At 40.3% G+C, this 18,659-nt stretch overlaps 1 protein-coding gene across 1 annotated transcript in view; it reads left to right on the top strand.

Annotated features, from left to right (window-relative positions):
- med1 (mediator complex subunit 1) overlaps positions 1-18,659 on the top strand; it is a gene marked incomplete at its 5' end in the record, with an annotated part of 177,798 nt that overhangs the window by 18,324 nt on the left and 140,815 nt on the right. Inside the window, one exon of the mRNA XM_056254493.1 lies at positions 13,940-13,994. Within this exon, the coding sequence (XP_056110468.1) occupies positions 13,940-13,994 (55 nt within the window). The remainder of the gene's footprint in view (positions 1-13,939; positions 13,995-18,659) is intronic.

The raw sequence follows: 18,659 nt of genomic DNA, 5'->3' as shown, positions 1-18,659 counted from the left end.
TTTCTTAACATTAATAAAATAAAGCAGATATATCATCATTTCAATCATTATTTTATCAAAATCTAGAATTGTTCCCCATTCTGCTTAAAACATTCTTCATATCATGTTAATCCCTGTCAATCATACAATGCCTTATTTTATTCTAAAACTTTTCATATCATTTAAACAGTTAATTTGACTTCCATAAATTCTGTCAGACCATGTCTATTTTCATCACATATAGTTTTCTACTATATTTCTCCTTTCTTTTCCCTACATGCCAGTTCCTTCATTATCCTCTCCTTTCTTTTCTCAAACATGCCAGTTCCTTCATTATCTAACCAGTACATGATTGTTTGAACAATCCACACACACACATGTTGAACGCAGCCACAACAACCTTTTGTCCCGCTGCCCTGTTCCACTGATTCTCGCACACTCTTAGTCTATTTGTGCTCAGTGTTCCCTCCCTGGGGAAATCATGGTATTTTCTCAGTTTTTTCAATATCTAAAACATACATTGTAACCAACTCCCTACTATACCTAGGTAAAGGCTACACAAAAGAAAGGGGTTCTACCCATTGAAAATTGTCTGTTACAAATCACACCAGAATCTTCAGGTCATGAGAGAACCATCTGACTTATTTAATGCTGCTTAACTACACAGTGAAATGAAAAAACCCCATCAAAAATAGCCATATGAATTAACAAAACATTGAAAAGAAACCAAAAGAAAACACAAAAAATATACATTGACAATCATAAGCAGCTTGTTTCACTCTCAGATGGACACAATAGTAACATTCCAATATTACCCATTCCTTTAAATACTCCTCAATTCCATAGACAACATTACTTAGGTGATCACATAAAGCATGACTTATCTGTTAGAGTCCATAGGTGCATGAAAGACCTAGGCCAAGTCTCTGCTGAAATTGGTTCGAAAAGTCTGAGTCCAAGCAATAGCAGTAGAATAAATCCAATCCAAAAATGGTGCATGGAAAAAATCAGTATCCACTTTCATCCAGTCCCTTCATTCATTTTTTGCAAGTAGCCACCTTTCTCATTCCTGCAGGTGTTTTCTACAGACTCCAAACAAAGAGTATATAAATAATTTTTCAATGTTTAGCAATATGTCAAAACATCACATGTCAAGCATAAAATACATTCACTTAACATTGTGTCCCGTCAGTAGTGGAGGCCCTCAAACAGTTAAATCAACATCTCCCCATAGCACCTGTTCTCCCTACTTCTACTCTCCCTCTTTTAAAGAAACCACGTCCTAGCGACAACATTCTCCCCGGTGACCCCTAGTGGCCGGGAGAAAATTACACCCTGTAATAGTGGAACTGTTACATACTCCCCTATTTACTGGAAGAGTTAACTCCCCCATAATAAGACTTAAGGTTCTGTACATGAATTGTGTCAAAAACCAAGGGAGTGTCAACAAATGAAATGGAATAATTTACAAAACCCAACCTTTTACACACTTTAGCTGGACCTCTCCACTTGGCTGCCAACTTGGCCATATAACCTTCCTCAGCTCTGGACACAGGATGAGTTTTCACCCAGACCAAATCTCCTTCTTTAAAATCTTGCACCTTCCTCTTCAGGTCATAGAATCGTTTCTGCTTTTGTTGGGCAATTTCTACATTCTCTCTTACAAGTTCTATCAACTCTTGCTGTCTTTCAAGCAGCTCATAGGTTTGACTATCAGGCTTTGGAGGAGTTGGAATGGCCCTTTCTAGAGGTCCTTTCAGAGAACGTCCCAATGCAATCTGGGCTGGAGTAAAACCTGTACTCTCTTGCCAAGCAGAATTAATGGCAAATCGAAATTCAGGAAGCCATCGATCCCATTGCCGATGATGATCTCCTACATAGGAAGCCATCATGGTTTTCAAAGTGCGATTTATCCTTTCTGTAAGATTGGTCTGTGGGTGATACGCAGTCGTGAGTTTTCGAACCACTCCCCATTGCTTACAGACTAGGGTTATGAGGAGTGAGGTGAATTGCGCTCCTCGATCCGACACCAGGTAGACAGGAGTACCCCATCGGGTGAAGATCTCCTCAACTAGGATCTTGGCTATTTGCGGAGCTTTAGCTTTCCGTAATGGGAACAGCTCCACCCATTTAGAACAATAATCCACCACCACCAAGAGGTATTCGTGTTGCTTTGCACTCTTTGGGAAAGGTCCCATTAGATCCACTCCCAGCATGTAACCAGGTTCGACCACCGGTGTTGACTGAAGCAGTCCAGATAATTTGGAAATGGATGGCTTATATTTTTGGCATACCTGACACTCCTTACAGTAGTTCCAGATGTCCTTTCGAATGCTAGGCCAATAGGCAACTTCAAGAAGCCTAATGAGAGTTTTTAACTTTCCTAAATGGCCACTCAGCGGACTATCATGGGTGAATTTCACCAATTCTTTCCGATGGCCTTTTGGTATGATTAACTGAAACTTCTGCCCATGCTGTTTAGTTGGTACACTACGGAAGAGATAGCCATTTACCATAGTGTAGTGGATTCGCTTAGGGTCACGTCCCTCTACCGCAGGTACTTTGGCTATCAACTCCTTTACCTCAGGGTCCTCCTGTTGGGCCTCTGCTAATTCATTCCATTCAACCGGCAGGTCAATGGAATTCTCAGACATCCGAGAAGCTCTACATACTGCAAGCACGCCTGTAGGATTAGTTTCTTCATTGCTTCTAGACAAAGCATCAGGCACAACACTACATTTCCCTTTGCGGTATTTTACTTCGAAATCAAAGCCTTGAAGTCGAATAGTCCAGCGGGTTAAGCGTGAGGAGGGCTTGGGATGATTGAACACCCATGATAATGCTGCATGATCAGTGATGACTTCAAATCGCTGCCCCTCAAGGTAAGGCCTCCATTTCTCCACTGCCCAAACAACAGCAAGACACTCCTTCTCTGACACTGAATAATCTTTTTCAGCGCCTCGAAGCAATCTGGAGGCATAGGCGATCACAATTTCTTGGTCATTTTCCTCTTGCGTCAACACAGCTCCTAGCCCCACTTGGCTTGCATCCGTCTGTACTTTAAAGGATTTATTAAAATCAGGGGGGGTCAACACAGGAGATTCCGTCAATGCCTGCTTTAAATCACTAAAAGACTTCTGGCAGTTTTCGGACCAAATCCAAGTAGATCCTTTTTTCTTTAAAGCATGTAATGGTGAAGCTCTTTCAGCAAAGTGAGGGATGTAACGATGGTACCAGCCGGCTAGGCCTAAGAATCTCTGCACTTCTTTGAGATATTGTGGAACTGGAAATTCCCTGACAGATTTAACCTTCTCGGGATCTGTCTTCACCCCATTGGCTGACACAACATGTCCCAAAAACACCAGAGAACGTTGGAACAAATTACACTTCTTCAGGTTAAGCGTTAATCCGGCTTCCTGAAGACTACTGAAAACTTGGGAGAGGTGTACAAGATGTTCAGCTTCATTTCTGGAATATACCACGATATCATCGATATAAACAAAGCAATGTTTCCCTTTAAAGTCTTTCAGCACTATTTCCATAAGTCTTTGAAAGGAGGCAGCAGCGTTTTTGAGGCCAAACGGAAGCCGTAGAAATTCATAGAACCCCGAAGAGGTAACAAATGCTGTCTTAGGAATGCTGTTAGACTCCATATCCACCTGCCAGTATCCACTCTTCAAATCCAAGGTACTGAACACTGAGGCTCCATGTAATGCCTCAAGGATTTCCAAGATTTGAGGCATGGGATAACAGTCTAAGTAAGTCTTGGCATTAAGGCCGCGGTAATCAACACAGAACCTTGTACCACCATCTTTCTTCGGCACAAGTACCACCGGCGATGCCCAAGGAGAAACAGATGGTCTAATAATGCCTTTAGACAACATCTCTTGTATTTCTTGTTCAATCACCAGTTGTTTATCCCTTGAAACTCTATATGGTCTCTTCCTAACAGGTACCTCGTTGTGGGTAATGATGGAATGCTTAACTATCTTGGTATGCCCAATGTCAGAGGTACATACAGATGGCCACTCTTTCATCATTCTCTGTAGCATTGCCTAGTTTTCAGAGCTGGTATCTGCTGCTTGCACAAGTTGTTGAACCAATTGGTTCGATTCCGTTGACTGGGGAAGGGAAGGTACTAAAAGATCGGGAAATACTGCAAGGTAGAAAAGCAGATGAGGTAAAGGAGCTTCATTAGAACAGAAAGAATGACTCCTAGCTTCACCCCCGTTCTGGGAAGGCAGGATGTACACCTCTTTGGAGAAATCCAATATAATTCCAGAAGACATCATAAAATCCATCCCCAGGATCAATGGAAAAGTCAGATCATCATTTTTCATTACATACAAGGTGACAGCAAATCTTTGTCCATATGCTTCACACTCCCAGTCTGATCGTCCCAAAGCAACTTGCACTTGCCCATTGGCCAACTGGAATGTCTGTCCATCACTTGGCTTCCACTTCTCTTTTGACTCCAACTGTCTCTCTCGATTTGGGATCCAATTCTCACCAACTCGCCCACATCCTTTACTGTCCCTCGAAGTAAACTAGCGAGCCTTGGATTACAATTTCGTAGAATAGCCGTCACAATTTCATTTTCTCTCATATCGTTTCTATATCTAAGGCATAGAGCTCGATACTGATAAGCAAAGTCACGGATATTCTCATGAGATCCCTGTCTCCTTTCTCTCAGACATCTTTCCGCCTCTGCCTCGTAATCCTCTGCTAGAAATGACTTCAGAAACTCTTTTTTAAATTTCTCCCAGGAGTTCACATTTCTTCTTTCCGCCATCCACCAAGCTTTGGCAGTACCTTTTAGCACAGACGAGAGGGTAGCAAACAACTCTGTATCGCATAGATGATGTAAAGATAAATATTCTTCACACTTTTCAATATACGTGATTGGGTCATCTGTGTCATCTACCCCAAAACGTGGAAACTCAAGGTTTACAGGAGATCGATGGGAAATACATGAAGTGCTGGATGAAAAGGGTACATGTGTTCCTTGTAACTGATATGTTCTGTTAATAGCTTGAGAGCCTGTAATGTTGGAGTGAGAATACGGTACATGGGCCACAGGGGAAGAAGCTGGAGGCGTGCAAGCAACGATTTTCCTATCGATTTGAGCATCACGCCGTTTAAGACAATCCACCATGGACTTTCCCATTTCTTGAATGCTCAATTCTAGATCCTTCTGGACACGTTCATATGTTCTGCTTAACTGATAACTTAACTTATCTTCTGCTGCTCTACATCTGGCTTCCAACTGCTCGCTGTTAATGCAGGCCCCTACTTTTTGCCTACAATTTTCCAACTGTTCTTCCAATGTGGTGAGATTTTTGGTGAAACTTTCCACAAAATCCTTAGGAAGAATTCCACCCTCAGCTTTCATCTCTGACGGTGATGGAGGTGGTGGAAAAAAATCATCCTCTTCTTCTGCTTCACTATCACCCTCATCTATTTTCTGTTCACCCTCCGAACTTACATACATCTCACTGAAGGTATTTATAAGTTCCCTCATTGGCTCTCTTAGGGTAGTGAATGCACCAGCTGAAAAATCTGGTCTAGGCTCAAACTCATCCTCTGAATCATCCGGTATAGCAGCCATCCTCATTAACCATCTGTGTGTATCAATGTTAGAGGCTTTCAAAACAAATTCAAATAAGTAGTCCCATCTGGGGTGCCATTTATGTAACCAACTCCCTACTATACCTAGGTAAAGGCTACACAAAAGAAAGGGGTTCTACCCATTGAAAATTGTCTGTTACAAATCACACCAGAATCTTCAGGTCATGAGAGAACCATCTGACTTATTTAATGCTGCTTAACTACACAGTGAAATGAAAAAACCCCATCAAAAATAGCCATATGAATTAACAAAACATTGAAAAGAAACCAAAAGAAAACACAAAAAATATACATTGACAATCATAAGCAGCTTGTTTCACTCTCAGATGGACACAATAGTAACATTCCAATATTACCCATTCCTTTAAATACTCCTCAATTCCATAGACAACATTACTTAGGTGATCACATAAAGCATGACTTATCTGTTAGAGTCCATAGGTGCATGAAAGACCTAGGCCAAGTCTCTGCTGAAATTGGTTCGAAAAGTCTGAGTCCAAGCAATAGCAGTAGAATAAATCCAATCCAAAAATGGTGCATGAAAAAAATCAGTATCCACTTTCATCCAGTCCCTTCATTCATTTTTTGCAAGTAGCCACCTTTCTCATTCCTGCAGGTGTTTTCTACAGACTCCAAACAAAGAGTATATAAATACTTTTTCAATGTTTAGCAATATGTCAAAACATCACATGTCAAGCATAAAATACATTCACTTAACATTGTGTCCCGTCAGTAGTGGAGGCCCTCAAACAGTTAAATCAACATCTCCCCATAGCACCTGTTCTCCCTACTTCTACTCTCCCTCTTTTAAAGAAACCACGTCCTAGCGACAACATTCTCCCCGGTGACCCCTAGTGGCCGGGAGAAAATTACACCCTGTAATAGTGGAACTGTTACAACATTTCCCCCCATACTTTCCTAGTTCTACAGAAAACCGGTGTATCAAATTTGGCATGCTTACTCTGAGATTTTCCCATACTGGCTGTTTTCTGTTCCCTGTGGATTTCTCTTCAACGCGCGTTTTCTCTAATCTGTTTAGGCGTCCCCAACAGACCCGATTCTTTCTTTTAACCCAAATCGGTCGGGTTGCACTATTAGTGCCCTCCTAATTAAGGTTTACCAAAAACTGTTCTGGTTCCCCCTAATTAGCCTCCGTACCTAAAAACAATTTGCTCCGTCGTGGAACAACTAATTTTCAGGGTACCTATCTGTTTGAAATCTCTTGATCTGTTACAGTTCTCACTTAATCCCAGATTATTTATCTGCTTGAAATTTCTTGTTCTCTTACAGACCTCAATTAATCTCAGATCATTTTCCCTCGTATCTGTTTGAAATTTCTTGATCTATATAGATCTCAATTAATCTCAGATTACGTACCACAAAAACAGCCTTCAGCCAATATGGTTCAATTTCACTCTTCTCCCCAATTAAACTGAATTTAATTAACTTACCCAAAAGAAAATAAATTGAACAGTCTCTTACCAGAGATGCTTCTGTTGCCACCGGGTTCTTTCAATTGATTCCAGTGGAGTTTCTCCTGGCCCTGATAGCGGTCGGCCCCTCTCTCTGAAATTTACGAGGTAGAGCTGGAACTGCTCAGTCCAGGTGGCCAAACACCGTCCGCTCTCAGGTCCAGAAGGCACTTCCAAGGAATCCCACTATTCTGACACCAATCTGTTGTGGCAAAAATTCATCTCAAACAAACATCACTGCGTAAGAGACACTCAAGAGTCAAATTAAATAAAATAGAAGTATTTATTCTTGCAAGAATAGGAGCAGTCTAATACACAGTTGTTACCCTGTGCAGAAGAGTGACACCCCCCAGACAGACTGAACTAGCTTTTATCTTAGTTCCAAGGCCTTCTTCCCCCCAGAGCCTTCCTCCCAGTAGTTTTCCATAGACGTCACTAGTTGGCCCACTAAGCTCCCCTGCACCAAATGGCCTTCTGACATCTAGGTCAGAGGTCCTTGTTCGTCTGTTCTCTGGAGTGTCTCCCTCTTCTACCTCCCCAGGTACATAAACAGAATCTTCTCTCACTACAAGTGAGAGACACACATGTGACATTCTTTGAATCATCTATATTTAACTTAAGATCAATGAATATCATTAAAATTGCCACCACAAGACATTCAGATGGTAGAGTCAGAATTTGGCGTAAACAGAATGAGAACATGGATCCATCATGCCTTGTTACCACTGTGCAGGCTGGTGGTGGTGGTGGTGTAATGGTGTGGGGGATGTTTTCTTGGCACACTTTAGTTCCCTTAGTGCCAATTGGGCATCGTTTAAATGCCACGGCCTACCTGAGCATTGTTTCTGACCATGTCTATCCCTTTATGGCCACCATGTACCCATCCTCTGATGGCTACTTCCAGCAGGTGAATGCACCATGTCACAAAGCTCGAATCATTTCAAATTGGTTTGTGAACATGACAATGAGTTCACTGTACTAAAATGGCCCCCACAGTCACCAGATCTCAACCAAATAGAGCATCTTTGGGATGTGGTGGAACGGGAGCTTCGTGCCCTGGATGTGCAACCCACAAATCTCCATCAACTGCAAGATGCTATCCTATCAATATGGGCCAACATTTCTAAAGAATGCTTTCAGCACCTTGTTGAATCAATGCCTCGTAGAATTAAGGCAGTTCTGAAGGCGAAAGGGGGTCAAACACAGTATTACTATGGTGTTCCTAATAATCCTTTAGGTGAGTGTATATGAAAATATGTAATATAGTGCACATATTTAGCAAAATACTCCTCCCTATAGCTATTTTTCTAGTCAACTAGCGTGCTGGTCATTAAATGGATTTCCTGAGGTAAATGTAACGTTCTGTGACAATTGTTATCCTGCAGTTTTATTGACCTCTTTCCGTGGTTGAAAAACACTGATTGATCGATATTATGTATGAGGCATATACCTTACAGTAAGTTGTACTGTATCTTTAAATAAAACGTAACAGATGATCGGTTTACTTGAACTGAGGCGCAGCGATCTGTCATGTCACATTTACAAGCGCCAAAACGGTATTGTCTGAATTTCGTAATAAAATGGACAGAACCTGAGAGCTGATATTTTCTTCATATCAAAAGTAACCTGCTCTGTCTTGTCTGTCGGTCTCCGTGTCCTCTTTGCTTCGCGATTTTTCTCTGCGTGAGAAAATGGATGTGTGGCGTGAGAGCGTGTGAAAAGTGTAAATTGTGTGAGTCTCAGGCTGAATGCGTGAGAGTTCGCAGCCCTGCTTTTAGAAGGGGGATAAATAGTCGGCAGCGTTCCTCCTTCCGCCATGCTTCTTCTCCATGTGAGGATTGTTTACATTAGACTAGAGTGCTCACTGCGCCGCATGCACACAGTTATGGCGGCAAATCAATGACTAAAATAAACGAGCGTACACAGCATGAATTATAGCTTACAAATGCCTTTTCAGAATTTGCTACAGAATACAGAGGAACAAAATTAAACCCAGCAAATTAGATATTAAAATATTATATAGTGATCTTAATCATCTAACTTTTTGTAAGCTAATAATAACCTAATAAGAGAAAGTATGAGGCAAGTACAGTACGCAGCATAAATGATTACACCCCATCTGAACATAACATATCTTTTAAAAAAAAAACAATAATAATAAAAAAATGTATCCTAGAAGACACATTTCTGAATTTGTTGGGTTTTAGAGAGGTGTAATCATTCATGATGTGTACTGTATCTTAACTTGAGAGGCCAGAACCCCTTTTACATTTATTAGAAAAAATAATGAACCACTCAAAATTGACATAATAGTAATACACAGGATGATAACAAAAAGCTTACACAACAACTCTTGCTTATGCTTATTGATATAAAAAAGTAATTTATCTTTCATCCAAAGCCCTTGTTTAATTTACAACTATTTAATGTAAACTTTTTAAATTCCTGAGGTTCTCAGAACCAATATAATTTTGGTTGGGTAGACGTAAAAAGTGGTGAATGGGAGTATGTAGTGGTTAACTACAGCAAATTTGACTGCATTCCAATTTTCTCCAATTTCTTTTAGATATTTAATTGCCAATAACACAAATCATAGTGTTATAAATATCAAATATAAATATAAGAATTTTGGTAAATTTACAATGCTAATAACCAAATGCGTCACTACAGTCTGTAAATATCTCTTAACAACACAATGCAATCACTAGAAAGACTTCCTGTTAATAAAGAATCTGGTAAGAATCTGTTCTATATTAACAAAGCATTAAATCACATTACACATTAATAAACCACAACAAATAAAACAAATTAAGTGATGTCTCATGTCTCAAGTCAAGTGAATTATGGGTCATTGGACAGGTGTCCAATCACAACTGACTTCCGGAAAAGGGGTAGTAGCCAATGACATTTGAGGTTATTAAAACAGTAAGCCCCTTGACTGCCAAAAATAAGATTGTTCGAGCGAGCAAAAGCAGCAGGCGAAAGCAGATCGAGCGCGAGAGCGTGGGGAATGACCATGCGCGCACGCGAGGGCTTGTATTGCGTGCAGAGGAGATGTCATGCGTGCGCGCACGGTTTGAATGAGCTTGCGAGTTCCAGTTTCCTCGCGTGTAGATCTGTTATCCTCTCGCGAAAGTCATTTACCGTGCGCGCCAGCATCAGTTGCATACCTGTCAAGTTTTGGATTTGAAAATAAGGGAAATTTTCCGGCGCCCACCGCGAGCTGTCCCACCACCCCAACCAAGCTCCAGTATCCCTTACATTTTAAGACAGGTGTTATAGCCTAAATGAAAACACACACACACATATATATGGTATATATAGGGTATATATTAAGAGCATTTATTTAAAGGCTTATTTGCATATTTTCTGTTCATTTAACATTGCTTGTCTTTACATTTACATTTTATTTTCATTCCACACATTATTTTCATTTCATATTAGTTTTCTTTTACAGTTTTTCTTTTCATTTGCAGTTTTTCTTTTCATTTCACATAACTTTTCTTTACTCTTTTAGTGAGTTATTGAACAAATTTGTTGCAGACTTTTTATTAACTGTTTTGAAAGTAGTGTATTTGTGGGCTGGGCCAGAGTGGTTAATTTTACATGAGAGAGCAAACAGTTCTGTTGTCTAACGTCATCCTATTCTCTGTAACAATCTTTCGTACCATGCTAAACACTCCTTCTCGCGCTGACATACATCATTCCTTCCCCGTGCGAGATGCTAAAGTCGCAGTTACAAAACTTACAAAACGCGTGACTGTCCCCCACCCTGCTCCTCTTCAGAAAAGTAAATTCGCTATCCCATTGATCGCGGTATTTAGTAGGCCTACATGAGGGTTTTGTTTTTTTGGCAGGAGTGCCTTGATCTGTCATCATCCGTCTCTGTTTTTGTTTGTTTTTTGTTTTCCCCGCGTTGTCACTCATCATCTGACCTCACACACTAACCTCGCGACAACTGCCACCTACAGTACCTGTAGTTATCGCGAGGCTAGTGACAGAGCTCAGATTGGGAATGTTTTGTTTTTTTACTCCGCCCGGGGTATTATTATTTTTCAATAACGCAGGTTTAAATACGGGAAAATTACGGGAAAATCCTAATACGGGAGGACGGCGGGAAAGAAGGGTAAAATACGGGACTTTCCCGACCAAAACGGGATACTTGACAGTAGTGGTGTCCCCGACTAAGGATTTTCATAGTCGAATCAGATTCGTCAAGTCCTGCCTATAGTCAACTAATAGTCGAATCATGTGTGTGGTGTTGGGGAGGGGGCGGGGCTTTAACATTTTAAAGGCGCAATGTACAGAACATCACACAAAGATATATAAGAAAATGTATAAAAACATTTTGGATCAATAAAACTAAGAAATAACATAACTGCAAGAAAGGCCACACTGCAGATAGGATTTGCATTTCACATGCAAATCAAATTAAATCGGCTGAATTGCCTGTACGAGCATGCTCTAAGAAGGCCTACAGCGCAACATCGATGCACTGAAAAATAATCAACAATTAAGAACACAATATACATTTATAATAAATAAAAATACAAAACGAAATAAGTCAGAATCAAGTCACAAGAAGTAGAACCAGTGGCGGATTTAGCAAATTGGGGGCCCAAGGCGAAGGTAGTATGGGCCCCCCCATCCGATCTTTAAAAGAGAACGAAAAAAGTAAAAAAAATAATTGAAAAATAAACCATTAAATGGCACTTTCTGGAGAGTTTTGTGCAAATAAATATAGAAAAAAAGTAGGTGGTCTAGCAAGTCTTATATTTCTGTAATTCACACAGATCAAACACAAATATGCTGACTGAATAGATTGCTAGTTGAGAAACACTGCTTTAATTAATGTTTTTATGATGAATTTGCGAAAGGTTAACTAAACAGCATGAGCTGTCTTCCTGCTGGCCAGTAAATTATTTGGCAAATTTCATTCATACAGATCTGTATTATGCTATAGTTTTTGATAGTGTTATACATTTCTTACAGATAATCACGATAATCATTGCGTTTGTCTTACCGAATGTGGTAGCTTTATGCAATTACAGTTTGTCTATAAGCTTTTTTTGTATTAATGCCGACAGTAAAATGTTGCCAGATTGCTACGAAAAACAAGAAAAACAAAATAGAATAATAATCTGAAATAAATTCAAAGCTTGTGTTTTGGAAATAAGATTAATATATCACTAACCCTAACATGCAACTTTCCACTTTAATAACTTCCTAAAGTGTCACATTAAATCAGAAAAACAGGTCCAGAAGACTACTGCCACCTTTCTATTAGGTGGATCTGGCAACACGGAGGCTGCATTCGCGCCCTCACTCACAACCAACGCGCTCTCAAGCCCCGTTCACTGCGCTAGCTTCTCGCAGCAACATGAATTGCAAACACTCATATGAGGTGGTTTAAACGGCTAATTAATCATTCAGAGAGCTTGACATTTTATTTTTGAATGTAAAAAAACGACAGAGGTCCGGACCTCGGTGACCTCATAGCTGGCTACGGCCATGGACTTGTAACATATCGTTAGCATTGTTGTCATTGTCAGCGGGCATCACAAAAAAGTTTGTTACCTTCTGCAATTTTGCTAAAAACGTTTTGCTTTCCTCCCGCTTCCTGCTTTTTCAGCACCGCTTGGGTAGCTTCGCTTCATTTTAACTCTGTCTACTACTCTGTACACTGTCTGTCAATCACTTCTTTTTCTCCGTCAGTTTTTTTGGCGGATTACAGCCTTGTCACTTTCGCACGCAGAAAGTGAGATAATGGAATAGTCCAATGTAGTGAGGTGGGGGCCCCCTCCTGTCTGCGACACTAATGATTAGATGCCTTTTTTCGCAAATGTTTTTTAGAAATATATAATTTGGGAAAAGTAAAAAAACAAAACAAACTTAAGCATAATTTAATGGGGCATTTTGGGGGCCCCTAGGTAGCTCGGGGCCCAAGGCAATTGCCGACCTTTGCCTAATGGTTAAGTCCGCCCCTGAGCAGAACAAATGTGTGCAAAATGCCTAAAGTGCAGGGGAACAAATATTCAAAACACAAGTCACAAATAGTTAAATTAGATCACCCTGAGTGATCAATTAATAAAATTAAAATAAAGAAATTATTAAAAATAACGAAAGTATGGCCAGGATTGTCAACTTTGTCTTTTTAACTGCAGAAACAACAATAAACGCTAAACTGGAGCGGCAGTCTTTTTAGCTAAACGTGTTACTCACAGTATCCAAAAATCACATTAGAACCGGCTGAAATGTTTTGAAATCACTTGTACCCATACCTGATCGAAAAAACAAAATCCAGTCTTTCACTCGTCCTGTGTCCGTTTGAGTCTTTTCAAATTGTGTGCGCGGATAAAATACATTCTAAAACGCTTAACGTGAAAAACGCTTAACGGCTTTGTCCTAAAACTTATATTAAAAGATCAAATTCTGTACACACCTTATTAATAAAGCATACTATATAGCCTACAGAAAAGCAGATGAGCCCAGAATATGAACGCAACGAGTTTTATTATAGGCTACGTTAAGCATTTTCCTCCCATAGAAAACCGTTAAAGAAAAAGCTTTACATGACTTTTTATAGGAGAAACGCGTTGCGTTCATATTCTGGGTTCATCTGCTTATCTGCACATAGAATGGTTTCTTAAGGTGTGTAGCCTGTAAATCTGTTTTTACCCACCCTTATTGTTGCTCACTGTTATGCATAAAATGTGTTAATGCCTTATTCTGTTAGGTTACTTTTTCTTTCACTATAAAATGCATTTTAAATCTATCATGACTATTTGATATAATTTTGAGTATCAAATGATGTCCTGAATCTCCTGTTTCTCTGTTTCTTCTGCATCCCTCATCATCAGTATCTTCGCTGCCATCAATGACGGATCGTCTGGAGTCCATTGCTCGGCAGAACATGTGAGATAATATACTTTTTTTTTGCTCCCCATCTGTTTTTGTATACACATTTACTATGCCAAAAGTACTCAACCCCCTCATTTTTCCATGTCTGGTAGGCTTGATCACACTGCTGTTTATTATCACAGTGTTTACCATAGGTTGAAAATTTAGAATAATTTAGAAATTCCTATTATGCATATATTCATAAAATTATACTACAGGCATGAACAAATATTTTCATAATGAAATCTTCAGATTTCCAAAACTATTTGCAAAGTTGACAGTTTCTGTCTGAACAATGAATTTTTCTCTGCTTTGAAAAAAACCCCAATACAAACAAAACAATATTTGCCCCTTTAAATCGATTTTTCCAGTGCATTTTTTTTACCTTTTCAAATACCTTTATAAAATAAATAACAGTTTAAATAAAAAATGTTCAATAGAGAAATATGCAATGATGGTAAAATCAAAGTGATGCTTTTAGATTTTAAAATAATACCGCCAGTAGGTGGCGGCAAGTCACAGTCTTTTTGAGTGAGTCATCGAGTCATTCATTCATTCAGTAAGGAAGCAAGTGGCTGTTTATGAATGAATCATTCACTCTCGCGATTTGTTCAAAGCCGCAGATTCGTTCACCAACACTGCTGTGTGCTGCAGTTCTGCTGCGGCTTTTTGTTGGAGCTATTATTTTGTTGCAAAAAATACTGACAATACTGTGTTTAAAATGAACATCACTTAATATTAATACCTTTCGTTTGTTGAACTGTTGTATAAAATCAATGTCACATTTGCAATCGTGTGGATATTCGTATAATGTGATCAACATTAAACACAGGAATTCACACAGGGTATGTTTTTGTATCGAAGAGAGTTTGAATCTTAAATCGATCTCTATGCAGCCTGTGTCTATAGCCTATTTGTTCTTCATGCTAGTAAGTGCTAAATACAAACTTTTACAAAGGTACATGGTACACGATAGTATGATTTTTCTTCAAAAGCAGATCGTAGAGACATTTTAATCGTCCACGATCAAAAACCGTGAGACGCACACCCCTAGTTGGAAGTTTAAGTTGCTGGCGCTCATGCTTCGTTCACGGCCGTCACGTGCGCATAGGAAACACGCCACCCTATCGGCAAGGCTCATCGGCAGTAATATTCATATCTGCCGATGCTGATGATGGTCATTTTAAGCTTTTATCGGCCGATACCGATGTTGTCCCGATATCATCGTGCATCCCTAGGGGGGATTTCTGTAAAGACTACAAGCACTAGTTCCCACCCTTTCAAACCTGCCCATAGGAGATTGGACCAAATGCGCTAACAGACCTATCACAGATCGGTGCCTGTGCGTTTGATTTCACCGGCAGAAACTTTTTGAAAATATGGACGAAGGTACTGAATACGCAGACGGATGCATTATGGAGGATTGGGATTTTGAAGAAGTTATGGTAGAAACGGATGTTCGTGTGTGTTCTCAGTAGCCACTAGCTGCTAATAGAGTCGAGTCAGAAAGAACCTTACCTCCAGGCAAATGCGTTTAGCGCTACTAGCACTGCTAGTTCCAGACATTCCTGGCTGTTCGTCATCATCATCTGGCAAGGTAAATATCGACGGAATTGCGTTTTTCACAAGCGCGGGTCTCTTCAATCCTAGCTGTACGTTCACACCGCCGCCGACTTGAGCTTCCAAAGCGGCCGGAAGTCATTCATTTTCAATGGAAGCTGGCTTTTCTCAGCTGCGAGGAGCGTCAAATCCATAGGCGTCGTGTTTTGGCTGTTTTGAGCGTCTTGAGCGTCAATCAGAAAGTTGAAAGAAGCTCAACTTTATGGTAATCAGCTATGACGCGGTTCAGCGGCAAGCAGCAGCAAAGAATCCTCAAAAATCTTCTGGATTGAAATGTAGACTGCACACCGTCAGATGTTTTAGTGCTTCAATGGCTGTGTCCTCTCCGAACTTTGGGTTATTGATAGCCCGTAGCCACTTTTTGCACAAGTCCAAATCTTTGGGTAATCTCTGAAAACTTACTCCGTGTATTTTCCTTGTGCTGGCTGAACATACCGGTACTATGCAAGTGCACACCATTTCGAAACAAAAACGAGGAGTAATTCAATAATTAGTTCGCAAAGTAACTCTTCACTAGAAATTGTGTGAAATGATTTCCAGGCGGTAGCGTAGAGTGGAGCTCAACTCTAGTCTAGATTGATGGGCGGAGTAGTGGGAGTGGCCTGCGGAGCTGAGCATTGCAATGCACTATGGGGATTGTTGTCTACAATCCACAAGCACTAAAAAGTCATTTTCTGCCTTTTATAGACCAAGTAGGACCCAAATTAGAAATGTATGCTACTATTCTACTTAGGGTTGGGAATCGTAAGATATTTTTTGGTTCCGGTTCCGATTCCGGTTCCGCCAAACGATTCCGGTTCCGGTTCCCATTCAATAAAAATTATTAAAACAACTAATACAAATAGTAGTACAGGGAAAATACACAATCCTTTTTGTGTTTTATTTCTGATACTTGTCAAATGAGTTTAACAGACTGGCAATGTCAACAAATGCAACATATTATTTAGCAATCATTTTTTCTGAAGGAAAATAAAAAATGTTGCATTCTCAAGGATAATTTGGGACCTCTCCTATATCTTATTGTATCTCCAGCAGTGGAATACCCTCTCAGAAGGGGTAGAATATGCTTGAACACACATGTAAGATCCAGACAGGTGAAACATAATATTTTTAAAATCGGTTTGAATGATTGATTCATAAAAACTTCACTTGTTTCCTTACTGGATTAAAGTGCTCAAATGCATGCGTCTTGCGGAGGAACATTGTAGCCGGAGCTACTTCTCTATGTTTATGTCTATGACGCGGGTGAGTCACACAGGCACTGGGCTACTCCGCAGCAGTGCCGAACCGACCAGTGTAAAGTCCGAGTCTAAACGCTAATTACAGCCTTACCGTAGTGATTCAGGATAAGACAAAAACACGTTTTGAAAAAAGGCATTCATGATGTAATCGCTCATTATATACATTTTGTAAATTCTGAAGCGAATTTTCGTTATTTGAAGCGACTTTCAAAAGGTGATTAACTGTTTTGGTTGCTACAGTAGACATCAGTGTTTATTCTCGAACTATAAACTTTTATCTCAGTACTTCTGTGATCATTTGAATATTTTTAACACAGAAATATCGATACTGTGTTGTTGAAAAGACTGAAAGTAAAGCTAGCTGTTTCATGTAGAACTGCTCTCTCTGGGTCAGCGACAGCGCAAACAGATTTGAATGTCCCGGTGTGAAGTTTTTGTCATTTAGGAATAAGATCGCGTGGGTGTTTGAATCGAGATCGTTTAAAGATTAATGGTGCAGCTCTACTGTCTTTATTCTCTCTCTCTCTGCGTTGATATCTGACGCAAAAAAAAGTAACTTGTTATACGAATAGCGCGAGGGACAGTGCATTCATTACAATTTTAATATTCATGTGGTGAGATGACGCCCTCTCTCTTCCTGACGCCCGAGCCCGAGTCAACACAGCATGGCTTAAATGGAGACAAGTCACAGGCATTCTCTGTGACCGTCGAATGCCCATATCACTCAAGGGCAAGATTTATAAAACCGTTGTACGTCCGGTCGCGTTGTACGGTTCCGAATGTTGGCCAGCCACCATCAAACATGAGCAGTCCCTCCATGTTATGGAGATGAAGATGCTCCGCTGGTCCCTCGGCCTCACGCGATTCGACCGCGTCATGAATGAAGATGTCCGAAGGCGCATGGGCGTGGTGCCCATAGTCCAAAAGATGCGTGAAGCCCGACTCTGCTGGTATGGCCATGTCATCAGAAGTGGCGATGAGACAACGGTGAAAACGGCCTATAATCTATCACCACCCGGACGACGACCGCGTGGCCGGCCGAAAAAGCGGTGGCTCGATCGTCTGGCGGAGGATATGCGCGCAGTAAATATCACCACTGAAGATGCCCTGGATCGAGCCAAGTGGCGAAAAGCATGCAAGCAAGCGGACCCTATATAAATATGGGATACACGCTAGGACAGAGAGAGAGAGATGTGGTGAGACGTCGCTATTAAAGGATAAGCTCAGTACTTCGTCCACACATCGCATCAGAACCGTTTTCGGAACCGAAACTCAGGAATTTCACACGGTTCCGGTATTTTTGAAAAAACACTACCGGTTCTGCATAAGAACCGGTTCTCGGTTCCCAACCCTAATTCTACTACATATATGACCCACTTTCAATACATATTCATGTCTCAGCCGGTGGAATTACCCTTTAACCCTCTGGGGACCAAGGTGTTTTTGGGGTCCTTGAGATGTTTTGACATGCCCTGACATTTGTGCTTTTTTCAGTTGCTTATAAACATATTAATGGCACAGGTGAAATTACACTCTATTTAGCACAAACAGGGCTACCGTAATATGTGAGCAACATGTATGTACATGTTTGTATTTTTGAGAGAATATTGTTTATGCATGGTTATTGAAAAAACGAAAAATTAAAGTTTCTGAAATAAAGCCACAAAACACATACTAAATATGTGTCCACAAGACTTTTGACTAATGGAAGTTGTGGCCTAGAGTTTTTGCTTCAAAATGTTCTGAAAATCATCCTGTCTAATCATTCACATAACACAATAGATTCTTTTAACGGCCCAACCCCATTGTGAATAATTAG

Source organism: Rhinichthys klamathensis, unplaced genomic scaffold (assembly GCF_029890125.1).
Source record: "Rhinichthys klamathensis goyatoka isolate OS25496 unplaced genomic scaffold, OSU_Roscu_1.1 h1tg000001l_1, whole genome shotgun sequence".
Taxonomy (NCBI): Eukaryota; Metazoa; Chordata; class Actinopteri; order Cypriniformes; family Leuciscidae; genus Rhinichthys; species Rhinichthys klamathensis.
Note: the sequence above shows the minus strand (reverse complement) of the source record. Positions and strands in the feature narration are given on the sequence as shown.